General features: G+C 49.1%; 2 protein-coding genes across 9 annotated transcripts in view; one reads left to right on the plus strand and one right to left on the minus strand.

Moving 5' to 3' along the window:
* Positions 1-23,646, plus strand: part of Znrf1 (zinc and ring finger 1) — a 115,167-nt gene that overhangs the window by 89,509 nt on the left and 2,012 nt on the right. The window contains exons 3-6 of one of the 7 annotated variants that reach the window (XR_013430987.1): positions 9,292-9,397; positions 10,902-10,993; positions 11,822-11,941; positions 12,150-13,163. Coding sequence is in view for 5 of the 7 variants with exons in the window: in XM_078032679.1 (XP_077888805.1) it covers positions 9,292-9,397; positions 10,902-10,959 (164 nt within the window). In the remaining 2 variants the exon portion in view is untranslated. Of the gene's footprint in view, positions 1-9,291; positions 9,398-10,901; positions 10,994-11,611; positions 11,763-11,821; positions 13,164-13,247; positions 15,081-16,837; positions 18,326-23,646 lie in introns of those variants that run through there. The other 6 variants (XR_013430988.1, XM_078032679.1, XM_021721740.2 and 3 more) reach the window with 6 other exon arrangements.
* Ldhd (lactate dehydrogenase D) lies at positions 16,416-20,086 on the minus strand. Of its 2 annotated transcripts, none has more exons than XM_005318430.5 (11): positions 19,934-20,085; positions 19,647-19,759; positions 19,301-19,442; positions 18,984-19,125; positions 18,672-18,831; positions 18,123-18,322; positions 17,900-18,028; positions 17,700-17,827; positions 17,082-17,172; positions 16,862-16,973; positions 16,416-16,769 (listed from the first exon to the last, which is right to left on the minus strand). In XM_005318430.5, exons 1-11 carry the CDS (start codon positions 20,033-20,035, stop codon positions 16,604-16,606), a joined length of 1,485 nt encoding a protein of 494 aa, XP_005318487.2. In that variant the 5' UTR covers positions 20,036-20,085; the 3' UTR covers positions 16,416-16,603. The 2 variants fall into 2 exon arrangements, 1 of the variants encoding a protein (XP_005318487.2); XR_005731512.2 differs by having other exon boundaries at positions 16,618-16,769; positions 17,057-17,172; positions 19,934-20,086.

Below are 23,646 nucleotides of genomic sequence, written 5' to 3' on the forward strand. Positions count from 1 at the left end.
AGATTCTTTTTGTAGGCAGGAATGCTACCTGTTTTCCTCAGCTACAGGGCAGATCATGCCCTGACTCTACCCCTGGTGTTTCCTTTCCCTATATTTCCTGCCTAGTATCTGGAAACCCTCTCTTTCCCAGTAGACAGCCTTTCCTTGTTCCCCAGAGACTGGCGGCCGCCATGTTCCTGAATCCATTGTTATGTGTGCTCCAGGCTTCCCATACTCAAGCTCAGCTTTGTCCCTGTTGACCATCTCTGTCTGGAACCATGGAGGGAGAGTAGTCTTCCCTGTGTCTCATGGCCCTCCCCACCCACAGCCTCAAATGCTTTATTCACTTTTGTCCCACATGTATTGATGCCTCCTGAAGACTTTTTTGTCCTATGTGTTGCTGGGGAGACCTCTCTGTAGACACTGCCTTTGCTGTCATAAGAACACAAAGATGCCTTATAGCAGACTTGGCCCTTGGAGTTGTAAGGAAGAACTGAGGAATAGCTGTGGAGGACAGAATGTTCTCAGGGCCACCCTGAGTCAGGAGTGGTCCCACACCACCATGCCAGAAAATGGGAAGTTGAGGGTCTCCAGCTCTTCTCCCAGAGAACTGCCCATGACACCTTCAGGTGTCCCCAGGAACTCCTCCATGTCAGCACTTGAGTGTCTGGTGCTCCTGGTCACCCTCCCACCAGCAGCCTAGGGGAGGGTCCCTTATATTGGCCAGCTGGAGGTCGAGGGCTGCTATTTTTATTCTGTTTCTCATTTTCCCCTCATCTTACTTGAGATGCCACCTTTCTGGGGTGCGCATATGTGCACTCTAGTGTAAACTAGAGTCTTTAAGCTTGAGGCTCTTTCCTGACATGATAGCACACACTTGCAATCCCAGCAACTCGGAAGGCTGAGGTAGGAAGACTTCAAGTTTGAAGCTAGCTTCAGCACCTTAATGAGACTCTGTCCCAAAATAAAATTTAAAAAGGGCTGGGCATGTTGCTCAGTAGTAAAGCACCCCTGGGTTCAATCCCCAACACCAAAATCCAAAATAAACAATAAACTTGAGGTTCTTTTGCAATAGGCAACCCTTGCTGAGTGTGATGGGCACACCTATAACCCCAGCGCTCAGGAGCTTCGTCAGGAGGATCATAGGTTTGAGGCCAGCCTGGGCAACATAGTGAGACACTGTATAAAAAAAAATTTTTTAAGTCAATCTTTTACCACCAGAGGCAGAGAGGCCACAGGCCAGTCACTTCCTATCCTGTGAGTAGAGTTGTATGAAAGTGATGAAGGTGCTTCAGACTCAATTTCCAGCCCCTCTGTGTATATGAGTAATGTGGAAAGGAGGCTTTGGTGGCTTGAACTCCTCATATTCAGTCTTTGTCTTCTGAAAATGCTTAAACCTTTTTAGTAGGGAAGACTGCATTTGCAACCTGGGTGTGTGTGTGTGTGTGTGTGTGTGTGAGTGAAGAGAGGAGTCCCTAGGACATACCAGGAGCCTGTTCTAGTTCAGATGGAGCACTCACACTTTGGGGCCACAGATGGTTTCTCCAGGAATATATTCTACCACAATTTCTCATCACCTTAGCCTCGTGTGCTTTGTATTGCCTTATCTTAAAATTTTAAAGACATTTGGAGTCTCTGAGGTGTGAACTCTTTGAATCTTTCTGGAAAGGACGCAAGGTGAGGCTTTCTTAGATGATAAAGAAGTTCTGTTTTCTCATGAAAAGTCACTGAAACTCCTGGTCACTGCCCTTGGAGACTTCCCATCTACACCCCCACACATTCACCTTCCAAAATTGCTGGCAACAATTGGGGAAAGTTTTAGAAAATTTATGATGGTTATGTAAGATGGAATTTAGTCGACCACCAAAGAAAAAAAAAGTAGAAACCTCCTAAATGAGACAGATAGAAGTAGTATTTTTCTTATTATGGGGGTTGGCCTGAGCAGAGAGTTCCAAATATCTCCAGTAGCTGCCTGCCAGGTTTTTTTCTTTTTCTTTTTTTCTTCCAAGCTTAGGAAAGGCAAGACTAGTTTAACTGGTTCAACCAGTACTTAAAAGAAAAAGTGAAGACCAACACCTGGTATTCCTGGGCACACACCAGCTGGGGAGGCTTATGAACAGCAGAGGTTAGGGATAGGGAGGGTGTAGGCCCCAAAGTATTGTTAGATCCATAGGACTCCTGGCAGATAAAGATGCTATGCAGGAGAGAGGAAGGAGTTGGGAGGCTGGGTTGTGGGTAAATGTGGACAGCTTCAATGGGCCTTTTCATTTCTGTCCCTTTTCAACATCTCTGTGGCTCTGAGAATAGACGAACTTGCTTTGAAAAATACACGCACGAATTTTGACCTTCAAATTGCTCAGATAGCAGAACAAGCTCTGAGATAGGAATCTCATTTTTGCCCCTACCAAAGGAGAATCACAATTCCATGGGGGGGGGTGTCACCTGAAAGCTTAGGGGTGCTGTTCTAAGACCAGTCAGGGTTCCTCAGCACTGAGGGGTTCCATTGGGACAGGGGGTTTGCAGCAGAGTCAAGGAGAGTGTGGTGGCCAACATATGCTTCTTCAGGAGACTCTTCTCCCAGTTCTGTTCAGGGGCCCAGGCCCATGCCCAGCTTCTTGACTCATCATGCCCGCCCTCCCCTCTCTGGAAATGCTATAAAGCATATTGAGCAAATGTGGCTCTCCTAAAAGCAGAAAGCCTCCTGTGTTCTGGTACCCTGAGCTGGCAGACCTGCACAAATAGGTGCTTATTTTTCCTTTGTCTCCTACCATTAGAGACCCTGATGTTGGGATGGAAATAACCTATCTTTTCTTGGGAGTAGGAAAGCCTTATCCTGGCCAAGGAGTTAACCCAGCCCTGTGCAAGGCTCTGCCCAGAGCTTTTGATAGATGCTGGCCAGAAGCTGGAGCCTGGCATTTGTGGCAGTGTCTGTCCTGATGTTCCTCCTGCTAGGGGAAAAAGAAGAGGGAGTTCATCCAGGGCTGCCAGCCATTTCTGACCATCTGACCAGCCAGATTGGCCACCGCTGGGTCATGAGGAGTGGGAGGGAGGGAGGCCTGCAGGGACTTGGTGCCAGTGGGGAAAACACCAGAAAAGATGCTGTGTGGAAGTGTGGGCAAACTCTGTGAAGATGGAGCACCCCAGGCCTGCATTTTAGTTGGCTCACCTTTCTGGATTATTCTCATTGCAGCCTAATTCACCAAATTGGTTGGATTGCACCTCCTAGTCCTGAGGTGTTGGGATGGGGTGCTGCTGGTAGGGCACACTGCCACTTTAGATTTCCCCTTTTGGCTAGGCCTGGTGGCACATGCCTATAATCCCAGCTACTCAGGAGGATAGGCAGAAGGATCACAAGTTCAAGGACATCCTGGGCAACTTAGTGAGACTTTTTTCTCAAAATAAAAAAGAAATACTGGGGGTATGGCTTATTGGTAGAGTGTTCCTGGGTTCAATCTCCCATACCACCCCCACAAAAAAAATCTCCCTTTGCCTAAAGGGTAGAGCACCCCAGAATCCCATGGAAGGAGCCAGTAAGGCCTGACATTGGTATCACTGCCCTGTCCTGGGCATGCCCTAGGGACTCCTCTCCAGCAGACTGGGCCAGCAGCTCTGCACTAAAGAGGATGCAAGACCAGCCAGTATTCCACACATAAACTGGAAATGAGGCCAGGGACAGAGCCTGCATCATTTGCTAGGTGTTCTCCCTCTGGCTCCCACTTTCGTTGTCACTGTCACAAGGCATTAAAAAACAAACATGTATACATGGTCCTGCTCTCAGCTGCTGCTCAGAAGTGCACACCAGCCTTTCCCCCAACTCTTGTGCTTCCAGCAGCTCTGGGAGTCCCTTGGGGCATGTGTTGCCAGAGATCTCTGCAGAGGAGCCATGCCTAGCATGCCAGAGGGCAGCAGGGTCGTCCTTCTGTCTGAACTGTCTACTTCCTACTCTGAGCACACACTTGTGTTTCTCTACTACTTCTGAGACCCCATGCACACTTCAAAAAAAAAAAATGGGGAAATTTGAAGCTGTCTCTGAGATAGTGTTTTTGAAACCCAAGGGAATAGGCCTGTGTAGCCTACTCCTTTAATGGAAGGAAGCAGGGTGCCAGGGTAGAAGGAGCTTGAACTTGAGAGTCACAGCCACTTAGCAACTTCATGAACTTATCCAAGACTCCACCCCAAGTTCTTAGGATTGCCTGAGATTTGTTTGTGAGGCTCCTACCATGTTGCTGGCCCAAAGGAATGAGGGCCCTTTTCCTTCTTCTCCTTCCGACCCTCCTCTTTGACTTCTTTTCCTTGACAAAAACAGCTGCCAGAAATGCTGCCCCTGATCTCAGCGAGAGAGAAGTATGCCATCACCTCCACCCCAGTCCGCCACAGGCATCACACCTCCCACTTGGTTTCCAGAGAGCTTTGCCCTCCATTATTACTTGGTTCACTGGTCGGGTTGCAAGAACAGGCACTGGCACCATCCAGTATACCACCCCAGCCAGGCCAGTGACATTGGTTGCTTTGTACATGGTATCAAGAAGGTTGAGAACAGCTTGAGAGATGGTAATTAAAAGGCAGAACCCGAAGGCAGAAAGCTCAGCTTTGCTCCTGTGTTCTCATCATCCAGCATTTGTTGAGCCCCTCCTCCTGGGTCCTGGGCATGCCAAGTCCTTGGCACTTGAGTCCATCTGCAGTGTGGCCTCAGCATGTGGCTGTGGGCCGCAGGTTCCTGTCAGATGGGTATGGAAGTCGAGTGGGAACCGGTTGAACACCAGGCTTCTGCTTCAGCCTTTTTGGTCCTTGCTATAAACCCAGGGACACCTGGGGGCTGCTGATTCCCAGAGCCCCAGGGATTGGGACAGGAAGTCTTACTCAGCCCACGCAGACCTCTTGCAGATCTGTGTTCCTCCTACCTTCTGCCATGCAAGAATGCTACTCCCTAGGCACTGTACTAGGTGTGGGCACTGCTGGCTTCCCCGTGCAGTCAGATTCCAAGCCTCTCACCTCTTCCTCACCCCCAGGAACCTCCAGGTAGCCTTTTGTAACCTAGTCCCAGTGAAATGTGCTTTCTGCCATGCGCCAGCCCGGCAGGGCAGCTGCACACTGTACTTCTTCCCACCAGTGTGACAGACCCAGGCTGGCTGGTAAGGTATATAAAACTGCTTTGTGAAATGGCCAGGAAAAGGCTGCATTGAATCTGCAGATGCTCAAGTCTGAGCCCTTGGATTATTGGCCTTTCAGCCTAGAATAAGAAAGTGAACCACCCTTCCCCTAGTGTAAAGAGGGAGAAGAGTCAAATTCATTCCTGTTGAAGAAGAAAGCCCCTAAGCTGTATCGGCATGCCTTCCTCCTCTACCCCACCCATATCGTTGCTTCTGGGGGCCACAAGGGTCCTCCTAGAGCACATGCAGAGGGAAAATGACCATAGCCCTTATGGGGAGCTGTTTGGGACCTAGAAAAGTCTACCTTGCCCTTTGCGCTCAGAGCTGAATCACCCTTGAGTAGGGGAAATGCAAGGGGAATCTGCTTCAGGATCATGGTGTTGCCACACTCCAAGGAACTCACCCCAAGTCTGGAGGGAGAAGCATGTGAAGGGGCAGGGAGAGCTGTAATCATGTCAAGGATATCATTTATGTCACCCATTTCAGGGGTGAGATGCCCAAGACACAGGAGGGAAGAAATGGCCAAGAATGTCTGTGGATGCTTCCATCCTCTCTGGAAGCTAGGCTTTGAGCCTGCTCATTTCTCTGTTCACTGTCCTTTCTGGTGGGCCCTCAGGTTAGCCAGATGTCAACAGAGAAAATGACCTTAGGTTGTCCTAGAGTCTGAGAAGCCAAGTGATTTCTCTCACAATTCCTGTGCTCAGAGACTGAAGTGTCAAATCAGTTCTACTTTGTGCTTTTTCCTCAGGGTTCCTCATGGGGGCTTTAAATCATAGATCTTTCTGGGAATGAAAAACCCTGATTTTTATGATTTCCTAGTATTTCCCTTTCCACCAAAATAATTAGAGGACACAAACAGCAATAGAAGAGGCTACCCAAGCAGTCACAGTCCCAGCACAACCATTCACAAGCAAGATGCGGGACTTCTCTGGGCTTGTGTCCTTGTTCACAAAATGGGAACAATACTGTGTGCCTTGCTAGCTTGTAAGATCACGAGGCTCAGGAAAACATGCACGTGGAATGTTAGTTTGTATCACTGACAGGGCTCAAAAACAAAAGTCTTTGAGTGTCGAGAAGTGATCCTGCTGCAAGCTCTCCCTCCAGGCATAGTCTGCTCACTTGATGGGCAACCTTATATTGCCTCTTTCACCTGTCCTTCATATATTAATCTTAACGCACATTTGCTTTCTCTATTCTGCACCCCACATCTGGACTCCAGGAGGTCTCTATTAGCATGTCCCTATAGAGATGCCTAATGGATTGACACCTCCCATCTGACTCATTCATCGCTTCTGTGCTGATGCTTGCCCCCCAGAGTTCCTCTCTAGTGACAAACACCCCTCTTTGCTCAATCCTTGTCAGCATGTGCACTGCTGCACAATGTTGGTCTCCAGAGTGGGTTCTCCATCTTCAGACTCCTTCAATCCATTCTCCAGGAGCTTCCAGAACTCCTGGAATCAAGATGCACCTCCAGTGCTTCTTGGTTAAGTAGACAAGATTCAGGCACACAGCACGGCACAGGTTGGCAAGTTTGTCCTAGGGAACTTTGTCTCACCTCCCCCTGCGGCCCCATGGATCTCTTTGCACCTGACTTAGCAGAATTCCTGCAGTTCGAATAACACACCTTTGTTATTCAGAACACACCTTTGCATGGAATCTCTACACTGCACCCAAGCCTTTGCCTGTCAGCTTACTTCATTGTGGCCTTCTCTAAAGCCCTCCCTGGACAGTCCCTACCCTGAGTGGGTAACTTCTTCCATACCCCTTATACCTGGGCCTCTGTGTACCAAAAGGCTATCTAGGATCATCATGGTGCACATTTCATTTTCTCATTTAGCCTTCCTGGCTATACTACTTGAATCCTGAGACTATGGCTCAGATACTTTTGAGTCTCCATCATATAGAATGTTACAAAAATATAAGAAAGTGGAGGTGGGTTTGTGGCTCAGTGGTAGAGCACTTGCCTAGCACACATGAGACACTGAGTTTGATCCCCAGTACCACATTAAAAAACTAAATAAACAAATAAATGTATTGTTTACATCTAAAAATATTTTTAATATCTTTTTAGTTGTTGATGGACCTTTATTTTATTCACTGATTTATATGTGGTGCTGAGAATTGAATCCAGTGCCTCACAAACATGAGGCAAGTGCTCTACCACTGAGCCACAACCCCAGCCCCTAAAAATATTAATAAGAAAAAAAAAAAGAAGAAGAAGAAGAAATATAGGGGCTGGGGTTGTGGCTCAGCAGTAGGGTGCTCACCTAGCATGTGTGAGGCACTGGGTTCCATCCTCAGCATCATGTAAAAATAAATAAATAAATAAATAACATGAAAATAAATAAATAAAATAAAGGTATTGTGTCCAACTACAACTAATAAATAAATTTTAAAAAAATAAAAGAAAAGAAATATAAGAAAAGGGTTGGGGTTGTGGCTCTGAGTAGAGCACTCACCTAGCACATATGAGGCCCTGAGTTTGATCCTCAGCATCACATAAAAATAAATGAACAAAATAAAGGTATTGTGTACAATTAAAAAATAAATATTGAAAAAAAAAGAAGGAAATATAAGAAAAGACCACTGAGCCTGTCATGGTGCTCACCTGTTCTCTTGGCTTTCTCATTCCTGGTTCTGCTGCACCCCCTCATGTGCAGGAGCTACCTTCTTCTCATTCTCTTTGGAAGGGAAGCATGGTCTTCCTTTTTTCTTTTTCTTTTATTTAAAATGGAGGTGAAATTCACATGATGGGCTGAGTTTGTGGCTCAGTGGTAGAGCGCTTGCCTAACGTGTAAGGCACTGGGTTTGATCCTCAGCACCACATGAAAATAAATTTTTAAAATAAAGGTATTTTGCCCATCTATAACTTAAAAAAAATTTTTAAAGGGGGCAGAGGATTGACCATTTGAAATGTACAGTTGAATGGCATTTAAGACACACAGTGTTGTGCAACTACAATCTCTGTCTGGCTCTAGCTTGATTCCACTTCTGAGGTCTGTAAAGTAGTCAGATTAATGGAACTGGAGGGTTGTGGTTGCCAAGGCTGGAGGAGGAAGAGGTAGGGAGTTGCTGTGCTGTGAGCATAAAACTTCAGCTGTGCAAGACAATCCATCCTAGAGATCTGCTGTATAACATTGTGCTCATAATTGATGATACTGTATTGCACATTAAAAATTGTTACAAGGAAAAAATTTGTTAAATGGGTTGATTCTCATACTAAGTGTTCTTACCACAATTAAATAGAAAAATTTTAAAGGAGCAAAGAAAACCCCTTACCCATTAAGCATTGGTTCCTCATTTCTTTGCCCCCAGCCCTGGTCTACCTTTTATCTATTCTGGACATTTCGTAAATGCTATCATGCAATGGGTGGCCTTTGTGTTTGTCTTCTCTCAGCGTATTTTCAAGGTTCGTTCACATTGTGGCATGTATCAGTTCTTCCTTTCTTTTCTTGGAGGAGTATCTATGTATGGTATACTCTTCAGTTTCTCCATTCATCAGCTGGTGGACATGGGCTGTTTTCACCTTTGGGTATTGGGAGTCACAGCTGTGAACATTCATGGACAGGTGTTTGCTGGAGCACCTCGTCCTCCACTCACTCTTGCCTTGAGCACCCTCCCCAGTGCTGTTTTTCTAAACCAGAAATCAGCACCCTTGGAGTAAGTGTGTGGGGAGGGGAGTGTCTTAATGGAGAAGGCTGCCTCATCCTGTCTTTGCTGCATCTAGCACTCTCCAAGCGTTTTGTTGTTGTTGTTGTTGTTGTTGTTGTTTTGTTTTGTGGTGCCGGGGATTGAGCCCAGGGCCTTGTGCATGCAAGGCAAGCATTCTACCAACTTAGCTATATCCCTAGCCCCCCTTTTTATTTTTATTTTATTTTATTTATTTATTTATTTATTTGTTTGTTTATTTATTGGGTCCTCCTGGACCTTAGGTTAATTTCACTTTAGGATTAACTCCTGTTTGTTTTCAGATATTTAACATGTGGACATGTTTTGTCTCCATAGTGAGGGTCTCGATGTCAGGGTTCTGCTGCTCAAGTTTGTGTACCCACAGAGCCTGGCAGTTTGGGTTACCGGGCTAGTTGCTAGACCACCCAGCTAGTTGCTTTGTGCAACCCACCCACTGGTGACTAACCCTTTGCCCTTCCTGTCCCCCTTGCAGATGATGTGCTGACTAAAGATGCGGGTGAGTGTGTGATCTGCCTGGAGGAGCTGCTTCAGGGGGACACGATAGCCAGGCTGCCCTGCCTGTGCATCTATCATAAAAGGTACAAGGGCCCGGCAGGAGCAGCTCAGCATGCCCCACATCCCACCAAGCAGACCCTCATCACCAGCCATTCTGTCTGTCCCCTTTGTGGGATATCTCCTCCCACCAAGGACCCCTCCAGTGTCACTGTGTTAATGGGAAGGTTATAGGGATACAAAAGACTAGAATTGCCTGAGGTTCAGCTCTGTTTTAATGGCTCAGATGGTGGGAGCAGGTAGGGAACTGCACAGGTTGGAGGTACTTAGGATCCTACCTAGAACTTGACTCTCATCTGTCTCCCTGAGCCTCTTCTTTCTGTGTAGACCTCTCTATACCACAGGGTGAGAGAGGCAGCATGGAGGGTGTCCTTGCTGCCCTGTGCTTGCCCTTCTCCCCAGAGGGCCAGGAGGCAGAAAGAGCCACAGCCATGGGAACCAATCTGTGGGCACCAACAGCTGCTATAATTAGCAGGGCCAAGATTCATCCTCAGGCTTCAGCAGGAGCCTTATTCTTGTTTCCAAGTGGAAAAAGGATACCTTCTTGCCCAAGAAGAGAGGATGCCCTGTGTTCCTGTGGCCACCACCTGCTCTCTACTCCTCAAACCCAGAGCTGCTTCTTGGCACACAGGCTTCTCTAAGCCCAGCCTGGGGCCACTAGTCTAGTGTGACCACTATGCCTGATACGTGGATGTGACTGATGCAGAGGCTTATGATTGGCCTAGGGGATAATTATGATTCATGGTCTGGGTCTCAGCACAGAGCCCTGCAGTGTCCCAGGGAGGAACTAACCAGAACCAGAAAAGACAACCCCTGTCCTGGGGGAGTCTTGTGCACATTATCCATCTGGTTTCTGTCTTTGAGAAAACCCAGGTTGGTTTACAAATCGGGACCCTGTCTTGGGGCAGTTGTTCTTTGTAAACTAAAAGCCCCCTCCCTGGCTCACTTTCTTAGTCACCATAGCCTGAGGGTCCAGATCCTCTTTCCACCTTTGCAACCAAATCAGGTAGATCTCGGGAGTCTTCTGAGAAGGTATCCACTGAGGAAGAGCCTCACGGCTCCTTAAATCCAGGAGGGTGCTCTATCAGGACCCCAGAAGCAGGAGCACTTCCCAGTCCTGCCATGTCTTTATTCCTACTCCCTGCACCTCAAGCCTTAGAGGTAGTTGACTAGCCACCCCGCACAATCCCTGCACCCCCCCTTCACCTTTTCACCAGTAGCTATTGCTATCTTCCTCTGCCCCTTCATTTGGCCTTGGTCCCCTCCCTTCCTATAACGCCAGGTCTTCCTATAACGCCAGGTCTCCCTGAGCCTGCACACCACTGCCAACACTGCTGAACCAAAACCAATCCTGATGTCTTGCTTTAAGCAGCGGGTACATGATTTTTTTCCTGGGGTTCTTCCAGGAGAGATTTAGGGAACCTTTGTTTAGTAGTCTGACCCCTGAAAGAGCCACCTTTGCCAAGACTGTGTGTTTTAACAGCTAACATGGTTTCTCCTTGCTGTTCCTCCCTCCCCCACTGTCCTCAGCTGCATAGACTCGTGGTTTGAAGTGAACAGATCTTGTCCAGAACACCCTGCGGACTGACCCTGTCGGGCTTGCTTGCCGAATCCTCTCAAAGGTGAGCCCGTGCTTGGAGGTGCTCCAGGCTCAGGGTTGTGTCACGGGGGGCCTGGTGGTGGGGGAACTGAGGTGCTTCATCTGTAAGTAGTTAATGGAAATGGAAGAGATTTTTTCTAAGAAACAAAGGATGCACACTCAGGTGCACATGTTCATGAAGAACATACTCAGAAGAGGTAGAATTAGTTGGGGAAAGATTAGCATATTCCGGATATCCAGGGTGAATCTCCCTGAGGAAAGTTCTGAAAGATCCTCTGGGAACATACTCAGGCAGAAGTGGATAAGCTCGGGTTTGCAGCCGGTGGCACCTTGTCCTCACTCACCTGTGTCTCCACTTCTTTGGTGATGGGAAGAATGACTCCCTGTGGCCTTATGGACATGCAGAGTTAGACAGCCTGTGGACAGCGCATAGTCCACTGCAGAGCGCTTTCAGTGGGCATTTCACTACTGGTTTTTCCACTTGCAGGCCACCTCCCTCACCCACTTCCAGAGACTTGGCCCCTCTGTCCCACAGCACAGGGTCCTCATTGCAACAGGCTAGCCCCTCATCTCCCTCCCATGTGTGCACATGTGTCTCCCAGTGTAACCATTGAGTCTGTCCTCTCCATTTCTTCCCCAGGGCACCCAGCTTCATGTTGACACCCTCTTCTCTCCCCCACCCCACTGTCCCTTCTGAGTTCTGGGCTGGCACTTTCTTTTTTCTGGCAAACAAATAGACAAAATCCCCAGAAAAAAACACTCAACTCTACTTCATCTCACTCATATCCAAAGGTTGGGGGCCTCTTTTCTTTCTTCTCTCTCTCTCCTTTGTTTTGTTTTCTTTTGTTAGGTTTATTTTATTTATTCCAAGTAAATGCCCAGAACAGCTGATGATGTCAGACAAATCAGGGACATTTGCTCTTTTACCTTCACCTCAAAACTGATGGCAAGGGGAGAAGAAAAAGCAAGGGTGAGAGTGAGGCAGAGGGAGTGGTGCCTGGCCCTGCGGCGTGGGTCCAAATTCCCGGCATGATGTTTGGCTTCGGGGGGGCCCACCTGGATGGAACCACAGACACCCTGGCCAGCCTGCTCTCAGCAGGACACCTGCTGCCACTGTGGGATGCAGCAGCCAGCCCTCAGCCAGACGGAGCACGGCTGACTTACTCCGATCCACACAGGGACAGACAGCCCTGTTCCTGAGAGGAGGCTCATCGGACACTGGGGCAGAGCTGAGTTTGGGACACCAGTGGGAACAGGGCACCTCTTCTGCACTGACTTCCAGAAAACGGTTCTCCCTCTTCCCTGAGGACACCAGATTGGATGAGAGCGAGTTGGAGAGAAGAGTGAAATCACAGCTATCCTTCCCCTCCCCCCTCAGCCCAGGAGGGAAAGGGCATTTTCTTTTTCACCTTTGAAAGGCATTGTGGGTCTGTCTTTAAAGTGTTTACAAAAAAAAAAATTATATATAAAAAAAAAAGTCTAGTGTCGACTGGTGTTTTCCCTCGTGATGTTTACAGATTAGCTATAACCCACTCAGCGACAGAACCAAATGTGGCCACGTCCTTGCCACTAATGCTCTGACGGCGGGCTGGCACACACCTTCTCTTCCTTCACCCAGCACCCAGTCAGCTCTCCGTGTCACCAGCCTCTATCTAGGGGTTAGGTTGCTTTTGTTTTGTTTCTCCCTCCCATTTTTCTGGCTTGGTTTTGCACTTTTCTCCCCAAGGGACCCTAATATCTTGGTTTCATTGCCCCCCACCCCCTGGCAAAAAAAAAAAAAAAATACACCCATCAAGGACTTTTTTCCACCTCTTCTCCCATGTCTTCCCCCTTCTTTCCTCCTGGTTCTGGTCAGTTCAGAGGATTTAACAACCACAAGTGTCCTGCAAAAATGCCTGAACATTTTTCTTAGGCCCTTGTGGGTTTTTTCCCCCAGAAAACTAAATAAACAAAAAACTAAATAAACATGTCCTGCTACCCCTGTTTTCAGGCACTCTGAGAACATTTAGCCATTGATGTTCACACATGGCATCAGCCCATGCAAGATAGGTTTCTGTATTTATATATTTAAAAAAAAACTTATAAAATGTTTAAAAATGTTCAAAGCTTGGGAGAAAAACTTTCTTCATCAGTCAAGGTGTTTGATATGGTATTAAAATAATGTCTAATAAAAGATAAACTGTGTGATGTTATTTTAATGAAGTATTGTTATACAATAAAGAAGTGAGGGCCAAGGCCTACCCCACCCCTCACCCACCTCCTTAATGTTCCTTCAGCCGACTGTTCAGCACTGTGGATGTGCCATGGTTCTCAGACAGCTGTACCTGGGTAGAGGGGAAGTGGTGATTCAGGTGTGCATCCTACAAGTCTGCTAACCCTTGTAAGCATCGTGGAACCAATCTGCCGTCATCTGTGGAATGGAGTGGTTATAACCAAACTTTTCTGGAAAGATCTGCAGGGGCAAAGATCTTACAGCCACTGGAGTCTGTAAGGATGTGGGTTACTCCAGGTACTACCCCAGCCCCTCCATCACAGCACCTGCTCCCAGTCCCATGTTCTGCTTGCCTGTTGCTCTATCCACATCTTAGTGCTGACTCATGGGCATGCTTCATTGAGGCCCAGGAAGAGGCCCTGATTTGGGACTGAGCCAGCTTAGAGCCCTTGAACCAGAACCAACCACTCAGGCTCACAAAAGTTGGCAAATTACAGGCTGGGCAGGACCTCAGGGCAGGGGGCAGCAGTGCATGCCCAGCCTCTGTCTTTGTGCCAGGCTCCAGCAGCTGCATTCCAGGGCTTCCTGAAGAGCCAGCCAAGGAAAGCTCTAGAGAGAGCCGATTCCGAACCTTCTGTGCCCTGTTCCTTCCCAGGCTTGCCCTTGTGCTGTTGCTCAGGGCCTAACCCCACCAGGCCCAGGAGCCTGGACTGCGCTGGTACCAGGGCCCAGCTGAAGTCATCTGCCCTCAGATGCTTCCTGAAGCACCCACTCTGTAAGGATATTTATTGCAGGCCAGTGGGCATGCTCAGAACTGAAAAAGAGTTTGATTTGTAGCCTGGATGTCCGTATTGGAATCACTTTGGGTGGGAGTTGATGGCCATAACATGGGCTGTCCTCATTTGAGCTCTCTACCAGTTGGCAAAATGGTCTTGGGGAAATGACACCATTCATCCAAACTTCAAATTCCCTTGTATGAAGTGGGGACAAAAATCACGCAGTTCTGAGGTCGCCATGAGGGTCAGGAGATCTACCCTGAAGGCCTGGCACATGCACAGCAGGCTTCCTTATAACTTTGTCACTGCAAAGGGCACTGTTCTATTCACAGCACCTCCTGCTCTGCCTGGCAACTGTGTCTCCCTGTTCTATATTTAATTCCACCAGCAAAGCTGCCAGGGCAGGGCCTAGCCCTGAAGGAAATCTCCTTGCTTGACCCTTGGACTTGGAGATGGAAGCTTTGTGTGCCCACCATGGCTGTGTGAGCCTGGCTGCTTTGGCAGCACCCCATGTGAGCTGAGTGGTTGTGAATTGGGTGGGGCAAGGCTGGGGCCCACGCCGGTACTATTCCAGGCTCTCAGGGCTGGTGCTCATCTCCACCCCCAGTGACTTCCGCTCCACCTGGCACACTGCAGCCCTCTGCTGGCTGCACAGTGCTCTGAATTCAGACCCAGGTTGCCAGCATCTGGTGTGGAGGTGGGACTGAAGTTGTCGGGCTTCCCAAGTGGAGCTGGTGTTTGTCACCCTCCTGTCCAGACTGCTCTCCAGAAGCCTGTATTGCCCCTTCTCTGCTGGGGACCCAGCATGCTTGTGGGAAGGGGCAGCTTCTAAAGAGGAGCCCCTTGTGAAAACCTTTCATCTTAACAGCCTTTAATAGTATTGAACTTTACAGGAGGATGTCCTTATTCTTAGGAAGTAGATGCTGAATTATATACAGATGAATGATTTTTTCAGAAATGTGTAATTCCAAATGGTTCCCCCCGCAAAAAAAAATAAGGCAAAAATGTCTGTTGTTGAATCCTCAATGGCTGGTATTTCATCACTGAACAGTGTACTTGTTCTTTCGACTCTTCTGTATGTCTGGAATTTTTCTTAATAAAAAATTGTGGGGAATTGGCCATTTGCTGTGCGCCTTCTAGTCACCAGACCCAGGGGGCAACATCAAAGAGCTGCAGCCAAGACTGGCCACTGCACAACACCTGGGAGGGCTGTGGGAGGGCCCTGCAGTCTGTTCAGAAGGGGAGGGGGAAGGGCTGGGGAGCTGTTTCTATGGTGAGCATGGTGGCTGATGGTTGGATTGCTTGCATACTGGGTGGTGTCGGGGGAGGGCCCAGGGGACTTGCCACCAAACCATCCTTGGCATAATCTCTGTTCCCAGCCAGAAACAGAAACACCAGTGTGTCCTCAAACCCAGGTCAGTGTTACTGCTGTCTGCTACAGCCCAGTGTTAGCACAAAGTAGGGATCCCAAGAATGGAGGGTGGGCAAGAGGGAGTTACAGAGTGCCCCCCGCCCCCCATGGAAGGGTTGGTTAGGGACTCAGAGGGTTGAGGGAAAAGCATGATGTGAGCAGAAGGGTGCTGTTTCCCTGCACTGGCTCCCAGCATCCCTCACCCAGCCCCTTTGCTACAGAGGGCCAAAGACCTGGGAGTGAGGGAGATAAGTGGCACTACAGGTTCCTGGGACCTACAGTGAATGGAGGGTTTACAGATTGCCTGCTAGGTCGCTCCACAGCCCTGGGAGGTGGGTGGCCCAGGGCTAAAAGTTTCAGGCCCAGGACAGAAGAGTCCTGGGCCACAGCTGCTGTGGTGTCTTGAGTTTACTGGTGTCGGGCACCCTCTAGTGGGCTTTGGGAGAACAACTGCTAAGGACCTTAGGGGCCCTGGCTAGGAATCCCAAGACAGGCAGGCCTCAGGGTAGGATGACCTTGATTTGGAGTATATACCATGGAGCAGTGTGGTGCAATGATAATCTCACTCCCATTTCTAACAATTGGTAGCAGCTGCTTGAAGAATGTGTTCAGAGTTCTAAGGCTCAGCTGGAGCCTAGTGGGACCTCCACTGTGGGTAGGCCCAAGGTTCTCAGAAGCAGAGAAGTTGGAACAGGGACCTGCTTCCTTCCAAAGTCTGAGCACCATCCTTTTCCCCAGGGTTCCATAAATCGGAAGACAGGCCCCAGACAAATGGCTCACTATCTAGAGGAAGAGAGGGTGTATATGGGAAGTGTTGCCTACTGATCTCCAGACAGCTATAAATGGGGTTCAGATTCATTTGGCAGGCCCCTCCCCTTTCAGGAAAGGAGCATGCCTATCAACCCAAGTAGATGAAGGGTTGATAAAGGGTCCTGGGCGTCAGCAGTGGGGAGACCTTGACAGGGATATGATCTTAGTCTTGGGGTGGGCCCCACACCATCTCCCCCAGCCAGTACAGGGTATGTGAGATCAGATAGAAAGCAGCTTCACCAGGACCCACGCTGGGTCATTTACTGGACCAAAGGCTTTTGAAGACAGCAAGAGAGCCAGGGAGGGAACCCGGCTTCTCTCCTGGCTTGAACTCTAGGCCCCAGCTACAGAGGGCTAACTGGCAGGCAGAAACAGCATCTGCATTGTCCATCCTTTGCAGGGTAGCTAAGTATTCAGAGCTCCTCACAGCACCTTGCCTGGGTTCATGAGGTTCCGTGGGTCCAGCATGACCTTGAGCTGCCTCATGGTCTCCATGCCGACAGCACCAATCTCCTCCTGCAGTAGCTGCCGCTTGCCCAGCCCAATGCCATGCTCCCCAGTACACGTCCCATGGAGTGCCAGTGCCTGCCTGGGATATCATGAGAAGGAATACCTCAGTGGACTCCTCTCTCACTTCCTCTGCCCTCCCCCACCCAGCCCATCTCAGGTTCAGCTCTTTACCTGCCCAGCTTTTTTGTGAAGGCTCTGACCCTGTGGTGCTCCTCCTCATCATCTGGGTTGACCATCAAGATGCAGTGGAAATTGCCATCACCCACATGCCCAACAATGCCTCCTGTGGACCCAGAGGACTAAGCTGTTGCCTCCAGCCTCCCCTGCCCTTGGCCCAGGCACTGGTGGGCCTCAGTGCTTCCCCACCTCACTCCAGGTGAGTAGGCAGAACCTTTAAGTCCCGAGGTCTTCAGTTCCTCCTTGGTCTGCACCAGGATCTCCGGCAACCGGGAGATGGGCACACACACGTCAGTGGCATAGCCCTGGGTCAGAGGGCAGACTGGTGAGGCTCTCCCCTCCCCATCTGTCTGCCTAAAGCTAAGGGTCACTATTATCAAGTCTGAGGGGATTTGACTTCAGCTCTTGACCTCACAGAAGGAAGTGGCTTGCTCTTCTCTAGACAGTTGTACCAGATTGTATTCCCCAGGTCTTGCCAGCCCAGACCTTCACCACTGCCCTGGTTTTCCACCCTTGGCTTTGTGTAGGTCCCCTTTTCCCCTGCACTACTGAGCCTCTGCTTGCTCTGCCTAGAGCCCAGCTTCCACTTCTGGGTAGATCTTCCCTCTGTTCAAAACTCCCAAGAGCATGCATGGTTGCAGGAAGGGCTCCCTAGTGTGATTGGACACTAGACAGCCTCTGAGAAACAGTTTGGCGAGAGGGTCTATAACCCCAGCTTCTAGTGCCCCCCCAAGCCACTTGAGCCTACTGTTTCAAACAGTCTGATAGTGGGTTGAGGGAAGGATTTGTGGGATGAACAGTGGATTCCACCTCCATCCCCATCCCAGCTCACCTTGCAGCCTGGAGACAGGGCTAGGAGTGCATACCAAGCATTGTGCCGGGCTGCCCAAAGCTGGTTGCGCTCTTCACTCTCTTTGGCCCAGGAGAAGTGAGAGGCTCCATTCTGCTGGGTGATCGCCTCTGCAGTAGGGAAAAGTTGACCCAGGCCCTACACTGGGGTAGCCAGGCTCTGCTATCCCACCCTCAACACACCTGTGTGCTGCACCTGCTCTGCCAGTGCCTGCTCGGAACCGTGGAACTCAAGGAAGAGTGTGGGCGCCACGGCGCAGCTCAGCTTGCTGTGCCTATTGCAGGCGTCCATTGTGACGTCATCTAAGAACTCTGGGACCAGGAAGAGGGATGCCCAGTGAGGCTTGGCCTTCCAAGGGGGCCTCTTCTGTGCAGCCCACCCCAACTGCACCAGTCCTTGGCTCACCAATGCGGGCCACAGGCACTGCAGCTTGGAGGATCTGTACAGTGCTGTCCACTGCCGCCTGGACACTGGGGAATGCACAGGTGGCAGCCACTGTGGCTTCGGGGACAGGGTGCAAGCGCAGGGTGGCAGATGTGATGAGGCCCAGTGTCCCCTCAGAGCCCACAAAGAGTCCTGTGAGGTTGTAGCCAGCTGCACTCTTCCTGGGCCCCATAAGGTAGGTGAGTGTCCAGACACATAAGGAACACATAAGGTAGGTGAGTGTTCAGACCGTGCAATGAGGGATTTCTGCCCAGAAATCTGAAGGTGGGGCCCAGGACACTATCCCTTAGGCCCCCAAGTCTGGGCTGGCCTTCCGCATCCCCAGTTCCCATTACAGTACTTGCCACTGCTCAACCTCTGTCAGCCTTATGCAGGAGAGCAAACCCCAGCATGCTGGCCATCTGCTGGCCCACATGACAGCCCTCTCTAGCCACTCATTGATCCAGGAGGGCTTCTAGAGGCCCTGTCAGCACTCACTGAAGCCTCAGGCCAAGGGCAGAGGACATTCACCTGAAATAACGGCCCTGGCCCGCAGTGTGAAGCAGCCGCCCATCAGGCAACACCACCTCCAGATTGACCACATTGTCCCGAATGGTGCCATAGCGCACAGAGTTGGTGCCTGAAGCCCCAGTGGCCACCATGCCACAGATAGAGGCGTCTGCACCTGGGTCTGGAGGGCAGAAAGCAGGAGAGGGCAGGCCGAAGGCCCTTTCCCCCACCCTGGGCAGGTGGGGAGAGCAGGGTCCTCTGAAGCCCCATAAACAGCCCAGCCCCCTGCAAGCCCCCAGGACCCTGGGAAAGGTGCAGGAGCCCCAAACTTACCCACAGTAAACCAGAGGCCACTGTTGCGCAGGTGGGCATTGAGAGCTTTACGGGTGACACCAGGCTCCACTACCACAGAGAAGTCTTCTGTGTTCAGTTCCGTGATCCGGTCCATGTGGGTCAGATTAATGCACACACCACCCTGGAGCAGGGGTGCAAAGAAGGCCAACTGACCTAAGTCTCTGTGCTGGGCACAGGCCCCAGGACTCTACCCCACGGCTGAACCCCAGCAGCCAGACCAGAGTCCCAGAATGGCATGTAGGAATGGCCACAAACATGCCCAGTGTGGTGAAGTAGACCTGAGGCACCTGCTATACCTGCACAGCGCAGACTCCCCCCTCGACACCGGTGCCTGTGCCGAAGGGGATGATGGGCACACCTTGGCCATAGCAGAGAGCTGCCAGCCGGCTGACCTGGTCCACATTCTGGGGCCACACCACCGCATCTGGAGGTTGACACCTAGAAACAGGCCTCAGCGGGTGAGAAGCTAGTGGCACCCTCTGGCCCCTTCTCAAAGAGCCTGGAGATGTCACAAGGCCTGAGGCCACACAGCAAACAAGAGGCAGAGAGCAGCCCTCCATAGAGAGTGCCACGGCACACCAAAACAGGTGAGTGGGGACGAGGACGACCAGGGATCCCATTCCTAGCCAGGGTTCCCAATACCTGTGTATGGACTCATCCTGCCCGTGATGCTCTCGAACAGCAGCAGCAGTGGACACGTGGGGGCTCCCCACAATAGCCTTTAGAGACTCCACGAAGCCCTTGCTGAGCTCGCCCTTCAGGGAAGAATCACAGTGCCAGAGGCGCCAGAAAGAGAACTGGGGGCCACCACACCCTCTCCCTCCCCCAGGGCAGGAGGGAGGGGCGTGGACTAGTGAGGGTGCCCGATGGCAGCACAGAGCTTGGGATACTTTAGGCAAGGATCCCTCCCAGCTCCTGGCCCCACCAACCTGCGACCCTCTGGAGCAGTACCCCCTCCAGGAGAAGAGTCCCGGGGCTGCAGCCCGGAGCAGTGAGGCCATAGCTGGAACTGCAATCAGTTTGAGCACCATGGGGGTGAGGGCAGGTGGCAGCTGGTCACCCCTACTCAGCCCATTGGCTGTGCTGGGGGGTGGAGCCTGTTTAAGGTGGAGTGGACTTAAGGTGGCCCCTGAAGACTTTGCCAGATCAAGGATGTGTGTGAGTAATAGGGTCAACACTTCTGAAAGACAGGTGGGGCTTACCATATGCACTGGGAAACAGGGACAGTAGCCACTCCTTTGCCTTAAAAGTCTGCAATGGCTTCCTGTGGCCCTGCAAACACAAACTCCTTGTAGAGGCCTTAAGGTTCTATTGCTCCTGCTGATCTTTCATCTATACTTTCTTCCAACCTCCTCTTTGACCTCTAGGCTCCAGTTTCCCTTTCTGTTCCAGTTCACCCCAGCTCCAGCTGGGCTCAGAGCCCTGGCCCATACTGTGCCCTCTGCCAGGAACCATCTCCTGACTCTGCCTGGCAACCTCTTCCCTACCCTGCAAGTCTCAGCACCAGTGTCCCAGAGTGGGCTGCCTTCAGGGCTGTGCAAAGGGAAGACCAGGAAGGCCCTTCGGGAATGGAATGGGGCAGGGCAATAGGGCTTGCCAGGGAGACTCCCTGGAAGAGGAGATCTGAGGAACGGCAGCACACGGCCAGGAAGTTGAAGACTTCACAGGCCTTTTACTCCCAATGCCCTGCCTCCACCCTGGCAGAGCCCAGGACCTCGTTGGTATAGGGTGGCTACCTGTGCTCTGAAGCTCTGCTCTCCCACAGCAAATCCCAACGTCACTGAGATAAAGCTACAGCTTTGTTTTTATTCCTTTGAGTCAGAAATATAAACTCTTTCCTCTTTTTAGTTGAGTTCTCTCCCTGACCACATATGGACAAGTTTGTCAAAAGACAGAATTATAACAATTTAGTTCTGGATCTAATTGGCTTTTGTTTTCTATTCATGAACTAAGCAGCCTCCAGTTGTATAGGATAGAACTGGGGCCAAGGCAGAACATTGGTTTTTGTCACATGAGAACAAGAAAAAAATAAATAAAAAGCTGAATTGGTTAATATCAGGTTCTTTTTTGGTAAAGGTTAAAGCAGAGGGGACTTCTTTCTTGTGCTGATTCAAGTAAACTGGAATCTATTGGGGATCTGTCTACCTCCTTAAACTTTCAATCTGATTCTGTGGCATTTAGTATGAGTGACTCCATTTTGATTTGGTCTGCTCAGTTGGGGCCTATTGTAGGCGCTCTGACAAAATGATGGACTCCCAAGGTTTTTGTTCAAGGCATAAGTTCATACTTATAACTTGAATGTGCTGTTTAACTGATTTGTCTCAAAAAATGTCTCTTTCACAGTTAATTCAAAGTCAAGATTCCGTGTAAGTCCACACAGTGCATTCAATTCATTTGTCTCAAATCTTTTTTTTTTTTTTCAGTGCTAGGGATGGAACCCAAGGCCTCAAGCAAGCTGGACAAGCACTCTACCACTGAGCACTCATTTTTCTCAAATCTTTTTAAATCTACAACTATTTCTCCCTCTCCCTTTTTTTCATGCCATTTACTTGTTTTTAAAACTGGGCCATTTGTTTCATAAAAATCTCCACATTCGGGGGGCTGGGGTTGTGGCTCAGTGGTAGAGCATTTGCCGGGTATGTGTGAGACCCTGGGTTCAAATCTCGACACTGCATATAAATAAATAAAATAAAGGTCCATCAACAACTAAAAATACAAAAACAATTTTTTTAATTTCCACATTCTACAGGTTGTCCATTCAGCTGGTCATTTACCAGGTATGGACTTGAGTTGTGAGGCTTGCCATGGCATCGCTGGCCCCTCATTGTGCAGGTCTGTGTGGAGTTTCAATCACTGAATGCCTCTACTTCTATATTGTATAAACATTGGTTCATGCATATAACTACCGGCTGCTGATGTAGTTCTCAATCTTAGAAGCTTTAGAGAGTGTTAACCAGGTCATTACATTTTAATTTAATAATAAGCCATAACTGTAGAGTGATTGTGTATAGGTATCTGTTAGCAATCAGGGTTTTGTTTTTTTTAACCTGATGTATATGTTGGGGAAGGTAGGATTAGGAAGGTGAACTGTTCAAGAATTTTCTGCACTTGCTGTGCAGAAGAGCAGATAATTAGTGCTGCTCTGGCACTAATCCCAGGAACCACTGGCAATAGTGGGGTGCCACCAATCTAACATGAGCACGGGTGCTTCATAACAAATATTACTAGCATGTTCAACTGCATAATACCCTGCCACTATATTTTGAACTACATTTATTTATTAAATAAACTATATATATTTAAAAAAAGAAATTTCTACATTCTGTATTTGGATTAGTATATCCTTGTGGTAGTATTTAATAGATTTCTTAAATTTCTATATTTCTTGGAAATGGTTAGATAAAGCTGTGATGCTGCCCTATCATTCAATCTTTTTTTTTTTTTTTTGAGAGAGTGAGAGAGGAGAGTGAGAGAGAGAAAGAATTTTTTAAATATTTATTTAGTTAGTTAGTTAGTTAGTTCTCGGCGGACACAACATCTTTGTTGGTATGTGGTGCTGAGGATCGAACCCGGGCCGCACGCATGGCAGGCGAGCGTGCTACCGCTTGAGCCACATCCCCAGCCCAGCCACATCCCCAGCCCTATCATTCAATCTTCTGTGCTGATAAACATGTTTTATATCTGTGCTTTCTGCATGGAAACCACATGTGGTATCAACACTTGAAATTCTAGTGTAACTGAATTTTCAATTTTATTTCATGTTCATTAATTTTAATATTGAATGACTACTGTGTTAAAACAAATGTAAAGGATTAGATTCTTCTTCTTCTTCTTCTTCTTTTTTTTTTGGGGGGGGGGGTACTGGAGATTGAACTCAGGGGCACTCAACCACTGAGCCACATCCCCAGTCCTATTTTATATTTTATTTAGAGACAGAGTCGCACTGAGTTGCTTAGCGCCTCACCATTGCTGAGACTGACTTTGAACTTGTGATCTTCCTGTCTCAGCCTTGCAAACTGCTGGGATTACAGGGGTGTGCCACCGTGCTCAGCTCAGATTCCATTTTTTTCAGGCAAGACTACTTCATAGATGTACTCTACATTTTAGAGTAGGTTTAAAATCTTAAAGATTTCAAATGGAGCCAAGTGAGGTGGTGCACACCTGTAATCCCAGCATCTCAGGAAGCTGAGGCAGGAGGATTGCAAATTCTATTTATTTAGTTAGTTAGTTAGTTAGTTACTTATTTAGTTAGTTATGGTACTAGGGATTGAACCAGGGGTGCTTAACTACCCCTGGTTCAATGGTGAGCAACACCCCCAGCCCTTTTTTATATTTAAAAAAAATTTTTTTTAATTGTAGATGGACACAATACCTTCATTTTATTTATTTTCATGTGGTGCTGAGTATGGAACCCAGTGCCTCAAATGTATTCGGCAAGTGCTCTGCCACTGAGCCACAATCCCAGCCCCCTTTTTTTATACTTTATTTAGAGACAGGGTCTCTCTGAGTTTCTTAGGGTCTCACTAAATTCCTGAGGCTGGCTTTGAACTCAGGATCCTTCCCAAGCCACTAGGATTACAGTCGTGTGCCACCACACCTGGCTGAAGGATCACAAATGCCAAGCCAGCCTCAGCAACTTAGT

This window comes from Ictidomys tridecemlineatus, chromosome 15 (assembly GCF_052094955.1).
Source record: "Ictidomys tridecemlineatus isolate mIctTri1 chromosome 15, mIctTri1.hap1, whole genome shotgun sequence".
NCBI lineage: Eukaryota > Metazoa > Chordata > Mammalia > Rodentia > Sciuridae > Ictidomys > Ictidomys tridecemlineatus.

Coding starts and splice junctions, on each gene's coding strand:
- Ldhd (XM_005318430.5), bottom strand. CDS start 20,035: ATGGTGCTCAAACTGATTGCAGTTCCAGCTATGGCCTCACTGCTCCGG. Junction 19,443..19,646: donor CAGGATGAGTCCATACACAG/GTATTGGGAACC, acceptor GCCTGTTTCTAG/GTGTCAACCTCCAGATGCGG. Junction 17,173..17,699: donor CCCTGTCTCCAGGCTGCAAG/GTGAGCTGGGAT, acceptor CCTCTGACCCAG/GGCTATGCCACTGACGTGTG.